This window comes from Saccopteryx bilineata, chromosome 6 (assembly GCF_036850765.1).
Source record: "Saccopteryx bilineata isolate mSacBil1 chromosome 6, mSacBil1_pri_phased_curated, whole genome shotgun sequence".
In the NCBI taxonomy this organism is placed as follows: Eukaryota; Metazoa; Chordata; class Mammalia; order Chiroptera; family Emballonuridae; genus Saccopteryx; species Saccopteryx bilineata.
In genome coordinates this window covers 37204908-37218607 of record NC_089495.1, presented here as the reverse complement: position 1 = coordinate 37218607, position 13700 = coordinate 37204908, and the positions used below count along the sequence as shown (strand labels likewise).

Below are 13700 nucleotides of genomic sequence, written 5' to 3'. Positions count from 1 at the left end.
TGAGCTTTTATATTATAAATATTGGGCCATACTGGTAACTTGTTATTTTCCCTTATAAGTGTATATCTATTAATTTGTATTTAATCAGCATATTTATGGCTATTAGGGATACAAAAGAACAGGCACAAAAATAAACCCAGATGATAATCACTAAAACCTGCTTTGAAATAAAGCAGGCCCATCAGACGCAAAACAACCTTGGCAGTGGTCCACCAGTGCTGCAAGGGTCTTCAGTCTTATCTTGGGATCATAGGTCCAAACCAGGAGGCGCCGGAGAGTTAAGCTACTCTCAAGGCCCAAATTCACACCTTGATCATCCTCTAACTGTAACTGAAAAACAATAGATATAATGTGTAAGTACAGGTCACTAAATATGTCAATCATTTCTTAATCTAGGTAAAGGAAATAAAAAAAGGGATTGTGCTCCTAAAAATGAAGGAAAAGGTCCCCTCTGAAAGAACAATTAGTCCTTTCAAGCTACAAGTGAACAGAATCTTGAAAATTAGAAATTAACTGCCTCTGGGCTACAGTAAAATTTATAGATATCCAGACCTAACAAACAGCATTATCAAACAGATTTTTATCTTATAATAAAATTAATATATGAAAATAAAACTTTAAAATCCTATGTATCTGCCTGACCAGGCAGTGGCACAGTGGATAGAGCGTCAGACTGGGATGCAGAGGACCCAGGTTCGAGACCCCGAGGTCGCCAGCTTGAGCACTGGCTCATCTGGTTTGAGCAAAAGCCCACTGGCTTGAACCCAAGGTCACTGGCTCCAGCAAGGGGCTACTCGGTCTGCTGAAGGCCCGCGGTCAAGCCACATATGAGAAAGCAATCAATGAACAACTAAGGTGTTGCAACACGCAATGAAAAACTAATGATTGATGCTTCTCATCTCTCTCTGTTCCTGTCTGTCTGTCCTTGTCTATCCCTCTCTCTGACTCACTCTCTCTCTGCAAAAAATAAAAAATAAATAAATAAATAAATAAATAAAATCCTATGTATCTGCAATTATGCAACACTTCAAATCATAAAGAAACTAAAATAAAAACAAGATATTTACCTGGGAATGTAAAACAGAGAGTAATCGGTAGTATTCTTTGAGTTCTTGGTGCAAGGCAGCACAAAAGCTCTGTATAGAAAGGAGGAAGTATAATTAAAGCAGGACGGAAGCAGTGCACACAACAGTCATTACACATCAATCCATTTGACCTGCACAGGCACAATGCTTTCAAACACACTTCAGGTTTTCTGCATGACTTAAATTCTTGTTCTGTCAATGGGTCTTCTAGCAGGTTTAACCACAATATATACTATATGGTGTATTTAAGAATGTTAGGGAAGTGTTGTCCCTTAGAGTGAACTTTGCAGAAGAGAAATGAAGAAATAAAAAAAGAAAAAAAAAGTGTATCTTGTAAAAGTATATTCACTTTAGACAATAATCCTTTATTTTAAAATTATCTCCCTTCTAAATTTACAGCTAAAATGTAATTTTGTTTTCAACTGGAAATTTTTTTTAATTGGTAACTTTATGCCAATTCTCCCCCAGTTTTTTTTTTTTATTTATACTGCTCATATTATTATAAAGTTCTTTGGAGCTCCAATCTTAAATGCTAAAAAGGTGCCAAATCAGAAGATGTAAGGAGGACCTTCACAGAGTCCTATGACAAGAACTTTCTGGAATGAACTCTGGGATATAAACCCAGGGATACTCAAGGGGAAGCTTTGGTTTCCGAGAGAACCTATAACAGAACTTGCAAAGATAAAACCTGTTTACTTGAATTATCAGGCTCTAAACTTTTCTGCTAATTTTCAGGCAATATATAATCCGTCATCAATAAGTTTATCTATACTGTATTTATGGATTTGATATAATATAAATATTTCCCTTCTTATAAGCTATAAAAATGAACATGAAACATGCTAATTTTGCAGATTCAAAGGAATTCTTACTACAACAGTCAGTCAGTTAAGTAATATCCAGAGAAAACAACACAGCATCTTTTCAGGCATAACATCACTTTTTACAAGATCCCTTCCCAGTGCCCATGACAGACAGACACATGCACAAACACATAAGAGTAAAAACCCAAGTGCTGATCAGTAGAAATAGCATGATCTATCCTGGAGAACAAATATAGAGAGTAGACAAGTCAGCCTAGAAGACTACCAAAATAACAAAATTACAATGAGTATTTCAGCACCCTGTTTATTCAACATGAAAGGTGTTCAGTTAACTAAAGTCAATACTGTTTATTAAAAAGCAAATATACAAGTCATACTTAGGGGACAACATCTTCCTTTATAAATAAAATGTTCTATTTAGAGAGTCTAGAGCCAGGACACTTCTGAGAGTAAAAGGGAACAATAATGACTCTGGAACAACAGGCACAAATCAGTAGTACCCGTGAGCACTCAATGATTCTTCAATAAGCAGGCAGTACAAAGCAATGCTTTTTAATAGCGGAAAATGAGAGCGGAATGGAAAGAACTACAGAGTCGAGATACATGTGATATTCTGGTCCCATATCTGCCATCTACCAGTCAGGTCAACATGGACAAATCAATTAACCTTTCTGAGGTTCAACCTTTATAGCTGCAATATGGGGACGATTATATTGCCCTGCTAATTTCAGAAGGCTGTTAACAGAATCAAATATGAGAGAAAAGGCTTTTAAATCCAGTACTATAAAATACTATATAATACTACTATAGTGATTATCAATCAACTTAATGGAATATCTATATAATTTAATTTTCCTGTATTTATTTTGTGTTTGTTTTACTTCATATCTAATAAATTAGCTAGGATATATCAGTGGAATTTGCATTCATGAGAGAATGATACAAAAACATGATAAAATGGTCCCTTCTGAAAAGGGTATGACGACTCACAGAAATCAGAACGTGCTGCTTGCTGGAAGGGATGACCACAGACTGTGCTACCTGGGTTGGAAATTTCATGTATCATTAAAACCAGGTAGACTCTGACGGCCTTGCCACTTCCTATCTTCAGTATAGTAAGAAAGGGTCCCTGACTCATCTAACCACTTTGTTATAATGGTGAATGATATTATCACAGCAGTGCTAGGATTGGGACAGCAGCATTCTAGACACTGTCTCCTAATGCCAACCACCTTGGAGATTATCACCATCTTACAAATTAGCATCACCTCCATTCTACATACACTGAAATTAAAAGGAGGTAACTTGTGCAAGATGACCTAACTATTAAAAAGTGAAGCCAATGTGAACCCTGGGCGTCACCTCAAAGCCACACTGCTGATCAGCAGCCTGCTGCCGTGCTGGGCAGTGCGTACAGTGCAGTTTACTCCTGCCTCTTTCTCTCCCCTTCAGTCCTTTTTTGAAGACTTCATTAGAAATAATTACTGCCCAAGAATCAACTTGAGGGCAAAATCCTATGCTGCTTAACCATGAAAAGGAGTTGGGACGCTGTACATCACTTCTCTGGTGGCTGCCTCCGTCAGGTTAGAGGCAACAGGAGGGTAAAGACCAGTCAGACACTGCCCAGCTGTGACCATTCAGACCAGCAGCAGCAACTGGTTCCCACCTCAGATTCTGCAGCACTCCCAAATGCAGTCTCACTGTGCTGCCAGGACACCCACAGCAGCAGGGAGCGTCCCTACGCACAGGCCTGTGTCTCAGCAGCCCCTCCCCCGAAGGCTGCGTCCACTGGGAGCCCCCCTTCCAAACTACTAGATTCTGACAAACTACTACCTTCTCTCTACCCCCGCTCCACCTGTTTTAATTAGGATTTGTATTCATTTGCTTGTAGTCCTCCAACAGCTATGTAAATAAGTTGCTGTATTTGAGTAACTCTGTCAATACGTACCATAGTTTCTATTTTCTTGAATGGATAGAATAGTCATTATTAAAGCTTCTTTATTTAAAAAGAACCCTTTTAAGAATTATTTCCATAAGATTTTAAGTAGATTAAGCATTTCCCAAAGTGAATGATATCCCAAATGTTCTAGCAATAATGAACATACCTGACCTACAAGTCCAAATGATCGGTCTAGACTCCTCTGGTCCGTGTATTTTCTGATTTTATTGTGTAACCATCCCAACTCAGCAAGTCTGGCTGTTGTATCCCTCAAAGATTTACTTAGGTTTGCCTAAAAGTAAATATATCAAGAGGTAAAATTAACACTAGGATTTTAGTTATTATTTTTCTCAACCTTTGGAATTTTTAACATAATTCTTAGGCTTCAACACATTTAATTTAAAGTAACTAAGATGTCATCATTAAAGTGAAAACAGTGGGGTTCTGAAAAACAAACAGCATCAGGTGACAGGGAGGGCAGCAAAACACCTCCAAGCAAGTGTTAAGCTCATGTAGCATCACCCCAAGGAGGGTGATGCTGCCCAGGGTCCATCTGTGATGTCAGGCACCTTAGGAAACAGCTGAGAGCCACAGAGGAACACAACATCAACAGGGGCTGTGAGAAAGGCAGCTTCTCGAAGATGAAAGCAAAAGCAAATAGAGGCACCTTATCTGGAAGCCAAAAGGAAGAGCAGAGGCCAAGCCATACCTGTCCCTCAGGCACTCGGACTTCACCATCACAGGACACAGAAATCCATTAAGCGGGCTGGCCGTGTCAGTAAAAACAAGGAAAGGAAACAACACACCGGGAAAGGTGCAAAAAGGACAGGAAAGGCTGACAATGGGCCCCTGACAAGATTACAGCCGCAAACTGCACAGGGCAATGGAAACCAGAATTTAAGAGTACAACTTGGTTGGTACAGACAATTTTGTAAATTCAGCCCTCATTACTCCAATAATACCTCACAAATTAATAGCTCCTGTCTGGTCTTAACCACACTTATGTTTTCCTTTTGAATATTTTAGACAGGGTTTTAGTTACTGTACCTTTCCCTCCGCCTTGTAACAATTCTCAGTGTTGCTCATCTTGATGGTTTTGCCATCTATGCCCTGGAATACGTACAGAATGTCTCTGACAAGGGCTGCCTCGGTCACTTCCACAGCACCTGTGAAATGGTTTTGACAAGATAATTATTGAAGATCACATTGGAAGATAAAATAAATTTTATGACAGTTAGTTCCAGATTATATATTTTCATTCAGGACAAAAATTAAAAACAAGAAAATGAGCCTAACATGGAAAAGAGAATCCAAAGTTATCAGGAGCAAAAATTTTCTGAAAAGAGTATGGAGGTCATGTAATTCCTTATACAAAAAATCTATTAAAAAGACAGTGCAATATGTGGAAACTTAATACATAATCAAAGAGCAGCACAAATCAATCACAAAAGAATAGATAATTATTTAGTAGATAGTGTTTGAAAAAACTGGCTTACTACAAAGTAAGTATACAAACTTTGGTCCATTCCCAATAGCATAGAAAAAGGAGTTAAAACTGCAGAAAAGTTATTTATAATTTCCATAAACCTTAGAACAAAAGCTAAGTCAGAATTTAGGTACTATTCAAAATAATGACAAAGAGGCAGTGCGCAGAAACCCCATATATCAGTGCGAGGAGAAACTCAATTCAGAGTATACAGTCGGAGATCAGCACTCTCAGAACCCAGAGCACAGAGCCGGGTACACAGTCAGAGATCAGAATGTTCAGAACCAGGCCAGCACACTCAGAAGGCAAGGCAGGTCTGTATTTCAGTCATGGGGGTAACAGTCTAAAAATATCAATTACATCAACTTGCTAGTAGTAGTTCAACCCTCATCTATCATTATTGACCATTTTATCTACTTTTGCCTTCAATTACTTTGAGAGAAACTGAATTTCTAACTGTAATTGTGAATTTGTCTGTTTTCTTTACAGTTCTTTCAGTTTTTGTGCATTTGGAGCTCTGTCAGTAGGTGAATATATATATTTAAGAGTTCTCAAAGAACTGACTCCTTCTTTACATTGTTATAAAACGGGTTAGGAACCTATGGCTCACGAGCCAGATGTGGCTCTTTTGATGGCTGCATCTGGCTCGCAGACAAAACTTTAATAAAAAAAAAATAACGTTAAAAATATAAAACATTCTCATGTATTACAATCCATTCATTTCCTACCACTCATGTTTATGGCTGCAGGTGGCTGGAGCCAATCACAGCTGTCCTCCGGGACAACACCAAATTTTTATTGGATAATGCGTAACGTACACGGGTCATAGTATGGCTCTCACGGAATTACATTTCAAAATATGTGGCGTTCATGGTTCTCTCAGCCAAAAAAATTCCCGACCCCTGTTATAAAATGTCCTTCTGTCCTTCGCAACACTCCTGCCACTGTCAGCTTCAATATTAATTCAGCCAGCCATCTTTCTCACGGTCAGTGTTTTTAAGAGGTATTTTTCCATCCATTTACTTTTAATCTATTTGTGTCGCTATATTAAAAATGTCTCTTATGAGCAGTGTAAAATTATCTAAATAGCATTTTTTAAATCTTTTAAACAAAGTATCAATCCCCATGAATTTAATAAAATAACCAATATCTTTGGATTTAAATTTACCTTATTCAGGTATGTTTTTTGTTTATTCCACTGTTCTTTCTTCCTTTGTATTTCTCCTGCTCTTTCTGATTAATCAGGTATACATACTTTTAAGCCCTTTTATCTCAGCATTGTACAGAATATAGGTTTGAAGGTACTGGTTAGGGATCAGGAGTCATAGTAAACAAAAAGAAAGAAGCAGACAATAGCGCTCTGACTCAGTCAAGAAACTAGCTTCTAAGCCAAGATATACAGTCATCAGGTCGAGAACAGGTAGAGGCTGGTAAGTGCAGTTACACAGGGGCAGGCCAAGCTGTGTACGAATGTCCTCACAAGTCTAAAAGACACAGCTCATCCTCCCATCCCACAGACAGACAGAAAATAGCTAAGGGAATTTTGGAATTAGTAGATTATGAACCAACGATAAAGCTCATTCTTCTATTTTTCAAGATAACATGTTCAACACTGCTATTTGTAGTGTTCTAATGTAAAAACCTCATACTTTCTTTGGAATCTAACAGAGTTTTAAAACTCAATGAGGCATTCATTTAACCACCAAATAAATTTTTAATGAGTTTCTTCACTGTTCAAGACATTACGCTAGTTATTAACACAGTGAACAGACAGAAATGGCCCTCTGCCATGGTGGAAGACAGTAATTTGTACTCGGGGCCTGATCCAGCCTGGAGACACCTGCCCAGGAAGAAAGGCAGAATGAACACAGATGAGGAATGCAACAAGGAATACAAGAGAGATCCAGATGGAGGAAACCACTCAGACAATGACATGAAAAGCGGATGGTGCTTATGAGTACAAGGTCAGTAACACAGGTGATAAAACCAGACTTCCCAAGGCATCAAAGACTATATTTAGAATGATCAACTTCATCATAAGAACAAGAAACCACTCAAAAGTTATAAGAGGGATTCCTGATTAGTATATTAAAATAAGGGAAGCATAAATTCTAAATGTTCAAAGATAAGCTACACTAAAATATATCTTCACTCACCAACTGCATCCCCATCTCTCCTTGGTCTTGTCACACTGCGAGAAGTGTTAGGGATACCTTTTGAGGTAGTGGTTTGTAGAGAAGGCTGGTTTGCAGTTAAAGTCCATGCAAGACGTGAGCCCAACTGCTGCCGAAGACACTCTCCTACTCCTGGAGCTTGATGAGACTGTCTAAAAAAAAAGAAAGGAACATTTTATATCTTCAAATACTCAAGTTATTCACTGAAGAGACAAACACACTCCCAGAAATTTTCCTTATATTATTACAGTAAATTATAAAATCTTATCATTCTGAGACTGGAGGCTCTTATTGCCACTTCCACACATATTTTTCATAAAAATTAAAATCTACTTGATTTTTCTTTACAAACACATAACATACACCACTCATCTAAAACCACTTTGAAATTCACTACTAATTTTAACTTCAATTTATTTCTTTTTAAGAAAGAAAGTCAGGAAGGGAAAGAGATGAGAATCATCAACTCATAGTTGCAGTACCTTAGTTGTTCACAGATTGCTTCTCATATTTGCCTCGACCGGGGGTGGGGAGGGGGGGCTATAGCTGAGCCAGTGACTTCTTGCTCAAGCCAGTGACCTTGGGCTCAAGCCAGCGACCATGAGGTCATGTCTATAATCCCATGCTCAAGCCAGCAACCCCGTGCTCAAGCTGGTGACCACAGGGTTTCGAACCAAGGTTTTCAGCATCCCAGGCCCAAGCTCTATCCACTGTGCTACCGCCTGGTCAGGCTTTATTTTAACTTCAATATTAACACATTCACTCAACATTTGTTAGGCACAGGAGTGAAACACCTGGAATCTTGTCCCTCTTCCCTGTCCTCACTTGTCTCCCAGCCTTCATGGTGCTCAATATGAAAAGAAAAACTTAATTTGCAGTTAATTTTAAAAATGTACAAACAAAATCTGAGGCAAAAGCACATCCCAGGTCTAAAAGTTAGCTTTTAAAAATTGGGACACTATGTCATAGATACTCTTTGAAGATCTAAGAACCTGATAGCTGATTTCCAATGACATATATTTTGAAACTGTAACAAAATCACCTTCTGGGACAGCAAAACGCAAAAACAATAATCCCAACAACGCCATTGCTTCCAAGTGGCAGAACTCTGATTTATTACTAGTAAAATACTGGTGAGTCCATCTACAATCTACTGATGAAGTAAGAGAGGAAAGCAAAAACCTGAAACAGCTCAGCCCTGGCCGGTTGGCTCAGCGGTAGAGCGTCGGCCTAGCGTGCGGAGGACCCGGGTTCGATTCCCGGCCAGGGCACACAGGAGAAGCGCCCATTTGCTTCTCCACCCCTCCGCCGCACTTTCCTCTCTGTCTCTCTCTTCCCCTCCCGCAGCCAAGGCTCCATTGGAGCAAAGATGACCCGGGCGCTGGGGATGGCTCCTTGGCCTCTGCCCCAGGCGCTAGAGTGGCTCTGGTCGCAATATGGCGACGCCCAGGATGGGCAGAGCATCGCCCCCTGGTGGGCAGAGCGTCGCCCCTGGTGGGCGTACCGGGTGGATCCCGGTCGGGCGCATGCGGGAGTCTGTCTGACTGTCTCTCCCTGTTTCCAGCTTCAGAAAAATGAAAAAAAAAAAAAATGAAAAACAAAACAAAACAAAAAAAAAAACCTGAAACAGCTCTTTCTTTTCTCTGTTTTTAATGGGGAAAAAATTCATCAACAACTACTAAAACTATGTCTTTGAATACCGTTCTAAATTTAGGAGAAAAATTCTAAAAGACCACTTCAGTTCAAAGTTCTCTATAAATATTTTCATTATCATGACAATAATTATTTCAAATTTTAAGGTAAAAATGAGAAAGTCTATTTATTCTTTTAAGCCAGAATGCGAACTTGAGATTAAATTTGTTGAAAATATTATGCTGCCTTTCTGGAACTCCAGCTCCATTTATAACCCATGTGTATGGTAAACACATATATTTTCTAATAAACTGAACATAATTTTATTAAATCACACAATGATTTACAATTACATATGCTCATGAAGAAAATCATTTGATGGTGAATCCTTGGTCACTGTTCTTCTGGAAAAATAACCACTTTATAATAGCCTGCTTTAATGTGATTTCCAGGAATGAACTATATGTAGCAATGTGCATGTAAAAAAGAAAAACAGGCCCTGGTCGGTTTGCTCAGCAGTAGAGCACCAGCCTAGTGTGTGGAAGTCCCGGGTTCAATTCCTGGCCAGGGCACACAGAAGTGCCCATCTGCTTCTCCACTCTTTTCCTCTCTCCTTTTTCTCTATGTCTCTCTTCACCTCCCACAGGCTGCATTGAAGCACTGTTGGGCCGGGTGCTGAGGATGGCTCCATGGCCTCCGCCTCAGGCACTAGAATGGCTCAGATTCTAGTGCAATGGAGCAATGGCCCAGATGAGTAGAGCATCGCCCCCTAGTGGGCATGCTGGGTAGATACCAGCTGGGCGCATGTGGGAGTCTGTCTCTGCCTTCCTGCTTCTCAGAAAAATACAAAAAAAAAAAAAAGAAAGAAAAAAGTTCTAAGTTCATTAATGCACTGGCATCTGCTGTAGTCTCACCATAAATTCTGTATTTCCTCAAAATGTAATTAGATGTGACAGCAGGGTAAACTGCAAAGTATATACCATCTTTAGTGTGTGTTCCTGTAGTTCCCCATCTTAATTCACTTGTACTATAAGATACCATAATTCTTAGTTTGAAGATCTCAGCACTTGAGAATGAGACAGCTTTACTTTAATTTACATTAATTAAAAATAATTCAATGCAGAGAATATCATAAATCAATGACCCTTCAATATTCACTGAGAGATAAATATGAGAATAGAGCAAGGGAAATTTAAATCAGTTAGCTCAAAGTGAACTAGGTCCTTTACTAATATGCATCTGCATTAATGGGTTGAGAGTTCACCAAAAATCTATAGTCAACTTAAGATTAGAAGTGGGAAGAATGCCTATCTGAAATGAAGTTTTTAGGAAGAGTAAAATCTAAATACAATAGATATCAACCACAGTGCCTAGAACATGCCTGGCCCATACAAGCTTCTAAAGATAGCTTCAGTGAACACAAAACACCTGATTAAAGCCTGAGGATTTTCCTATTTCTACTGTTTCAGGAATCTACGCATATAAGTTTGATTTACCCCGGAAGAGATTGTGGTGTGGGAGTCGGGCCATTTAGGGCATACATGCTTATACTGCTGATGCCACTGCTTCCCATATTGCCAGAGCTCTGCGCTGACTGGGTGCTGCGATCCTGGTAGTTCAATGGGAGAGTCTGAGGCCTAGCGTAGTAGTAGGGAGTTGAGTGAGCATCTCTTGGTAATGCTTGGGCAAATAACGAGGCATAGCTAGAAACCTGAAAATAAATTAAAAATATTAAGAATATGGAAATATAAAATTACAGAACACTGTTTCTAAATCAACAAAGATAATTTGTTTAGATTTTAGTTCTATTTCTGTAATTAAATTTCAAAATTAGTTGTTATACTTTTGAAATATGCCAGAACTGATACAATTTTATAAAGTTTTCTGAACTCTAAAACTCTCACATGGTGTGATAACACTTTATTCAAATCATGCAAACTAAAATGCAAATAATTACTCAAATATTTTTTTAAAGTTTGTCATTCTCATATAATGAAAGAATGCTCATTACTCAGAATAAGGCTTTAGATATAAATATAGTTCTTTCACCAATACTCTCCAACTTTTAAGCACTCAATTTCTGTAGTGGAGTATTTTATTATAATACTCGGGCACATGAGGCGGCAGCCAAACTGCTTTTTCAAATACTGCACAAGTCAAAAATTAAACACATGTGACAACTAAGTTTTCACTGGTATAACTAATTAACGTTTACAATGATATCTAAAAACACAAGTAAATCCAAAAAGGTCTTCTAATTCAAAGAATTACACCACTATGCTAATATTAATGACTTCACACAGTAAATACTTTGAAAAGTGGTAGTTTTAATCAAACATTGCTATATTTGAATAACACAACTCTGAAAAATATCTTGAGAAAACACAGAACAGTAATTAAAATTGCCCTTAAATAAGAAAGAAAAAAAAATCTCTTAGCCTTCTATGCCTGCTCAGAAAAATAGACCAGCTTTTTTGTTTAACTCATATTATTTTAAGTGCAAAAGCCAATTCCTATCAAAATTTGGCATAACTGTCCCAATAACAGATGCAGAGTGTCCTCTAAAAGGTACTGAGCTGCTGAAGTCGTCTCTCACCTTGTTCGGTTGCTTGCGTGGATCTTCACTAAGGCTGAGCAAGAGGTAGAGAACTGACCATTTGTTTTTCAAAACTCCCTGTTTAGAAAGAAAACATTAAAGGAACAAATGTTGTATTACTCCCCAGTTTTATCCTCCACTTTCCTAAATTATCCTTATTTCCAAAATAGAATTGCATTTTAAAATTCACATTTTAATATCACATCTGAATTTGTTGATTTTCCAAGCACTGCAAATAGAACTATTCATCAGAAGGCTAGAGATAATGTTCTCAAGAGTTAATCCCTTGAAACTTTTGACTCCCTGAAAACTTACTCCAAAGTCCACAACAAGAACATGTTTTTTGGCCCTGGCCAGTTGGCTCAGTGGTAGAGTCGGATCAGCATGTGGCTATCCCAGGTTCATTTCCCAGTCAGGGCACACAAGAGAAGTGACCATCTACTTCTTACCCCTCCCCTTCCCCTTCTATCTCTTTCCCTCTCTCTCTCTCCCTCTCTCTCTCTCTCTCTTTTTCTCTCCTCTTCCCGCAGCCACGGCTGGACTGGTTTGAGCATATCGGCCCCAGGCGCTGAAGATGGCTCCATGGAGCCTTCGGCCTCAGAAGCTAAAAGTAGCTTGGTTGCAAGCTTGGACCCTAGATGGGCAAAGCATCAGCCCCAAACAGGGGTTACCAGGTGGATCCCAGGCAGGACACACATGGGAGTCTGTCTCTCTATCTCCCCTCCTCTCACTTAAATTTAAAAAAAAAAAAAAATTTATTAAATTACCCTATTCCTAAATAACAGTATTTCCCCTTTGAAATAATAATCATAATAACCAACTTCCCAAACATAGTAATTAAAAGAAAAATGCCATCATAAAATATGTGATGCCTACCCATCAGTGTCCCATTTAGGCCACAAAATAGTTATTATAAAAAATTTTTTTTAAGAATTCTAAAGTACAAGATGTAAGTACTGGTATCATGCATACCCAAACTCAAGATCTAAGTTATCAGGATAACTAACCCCTAGTTTCTATGATGTAAGGCAGGGGTAGTCAACCTTTTTATACCTAACGCCCACTTTTGTATCTGTTAGTAGTAAAATTTTCTAACCAACCACCGGTTCCACAGTAATGGTGATTTATAAAGTAGGGAAGTAACTTTACTTTATAAAATTTATAAAGCAGACTTACAGCAAGTTAAAGAATATAATAATAATTACTTACCAAGTACTTTATGTCAAGTTTTCGCTAAGTTTGGCAGAATAAATCTTTATGAAACAACTTACTATAGTTAAGTCTATCTTTTTATTTATACTTTGGTTGCTCCAATACCACCCACCTTGAAAAATGGAATGCCCACTAGTGGGCGGTAGGGACCAGGATGACTACCACTGATGTTAAGGTTTTCCTACAGATTTCACTCATTTCCAATTATCTATCACTCTGTCCTGATTCAAAACCATTAACAGCAGCCCACCCTCAATACGTTTCATTCGCATTTATAGAGCATTCTACTCTATTCATATAGCCTTAACTTTTGGATGCACAAGCTAGAATATATCAATATCTTTTTTTATAAAAAAAAAATTATGGGGTATTTATATTATACAAGTTCTTCATTATATAAAATGTTCCCTGAAAGTTTCTCTAAAGAATAAACTCATCCGAAGTATTTAAATTACTGTCTAACTTAAAAAACTGATTTACACAGAATTTTGCAGAAACAACGAAGTCCCCAGTTGGAGCAGCACAGGTAAGAAAGAGGCCCAGTTCTGACTGAGTCCTCAGTCTGGTGGTAAGCAGACAAATGGGCAAATTAGTTCAGTGCGATATATTACATTTCAGACACAGGAGGATTACTGAGTACTCCAGTCTTGGGAAAGGTCTCCCAGAGAAGAAGTGATCACCTAGGAAGATGAAGGACGCAAAGACAGAGGAGGATAGGCATGGCCTCTTCAGGGAACTGAAGTAAATAAATT

The 13700-nt window shown here is 38.4% G+C and overlaps 1 protein-coding gene across 1 annotated transcript in view; it reads right to left on the bottom strand.

Moving 5' to 3' along the window:
* TUBGCP3 (tubulin gamma complex component 3) overlaps window positions 1-13700 on the bottom strand; it is a 98730-nt gene that overhangs the window by 62392 nt on the left and 22638 nt on the right. Inside the window, exons 4-10 of the mRNA XM_066235351.1 lie at window positions 11737-11814; window positions 10637-10851; window positions 7491-7660; window positions 4896-5014; window positions 4015-4140; window positions 1068-1136; window positions 198-330 (exon numbers count right to left, since the gene is read on the bottom strand). Of these exons, the coding sequence (XP_066091448.1) occupies window positions 198-330; window positions 1068-1136; window positions 4015-4140; window positions 4896-5014; window positions 7491-7660; window positions 10637-10851; window positions 11737-11814 (910 nt within the window). The remainder of the gene's footprint in view (window positions 1-197; window positions 331-1067; window positions 1137-4014; window positions 4141-4895; window positions 5015-7490; window positions 7661-10636; window positions 10852-11736; window positions 11815-13700) is intronic.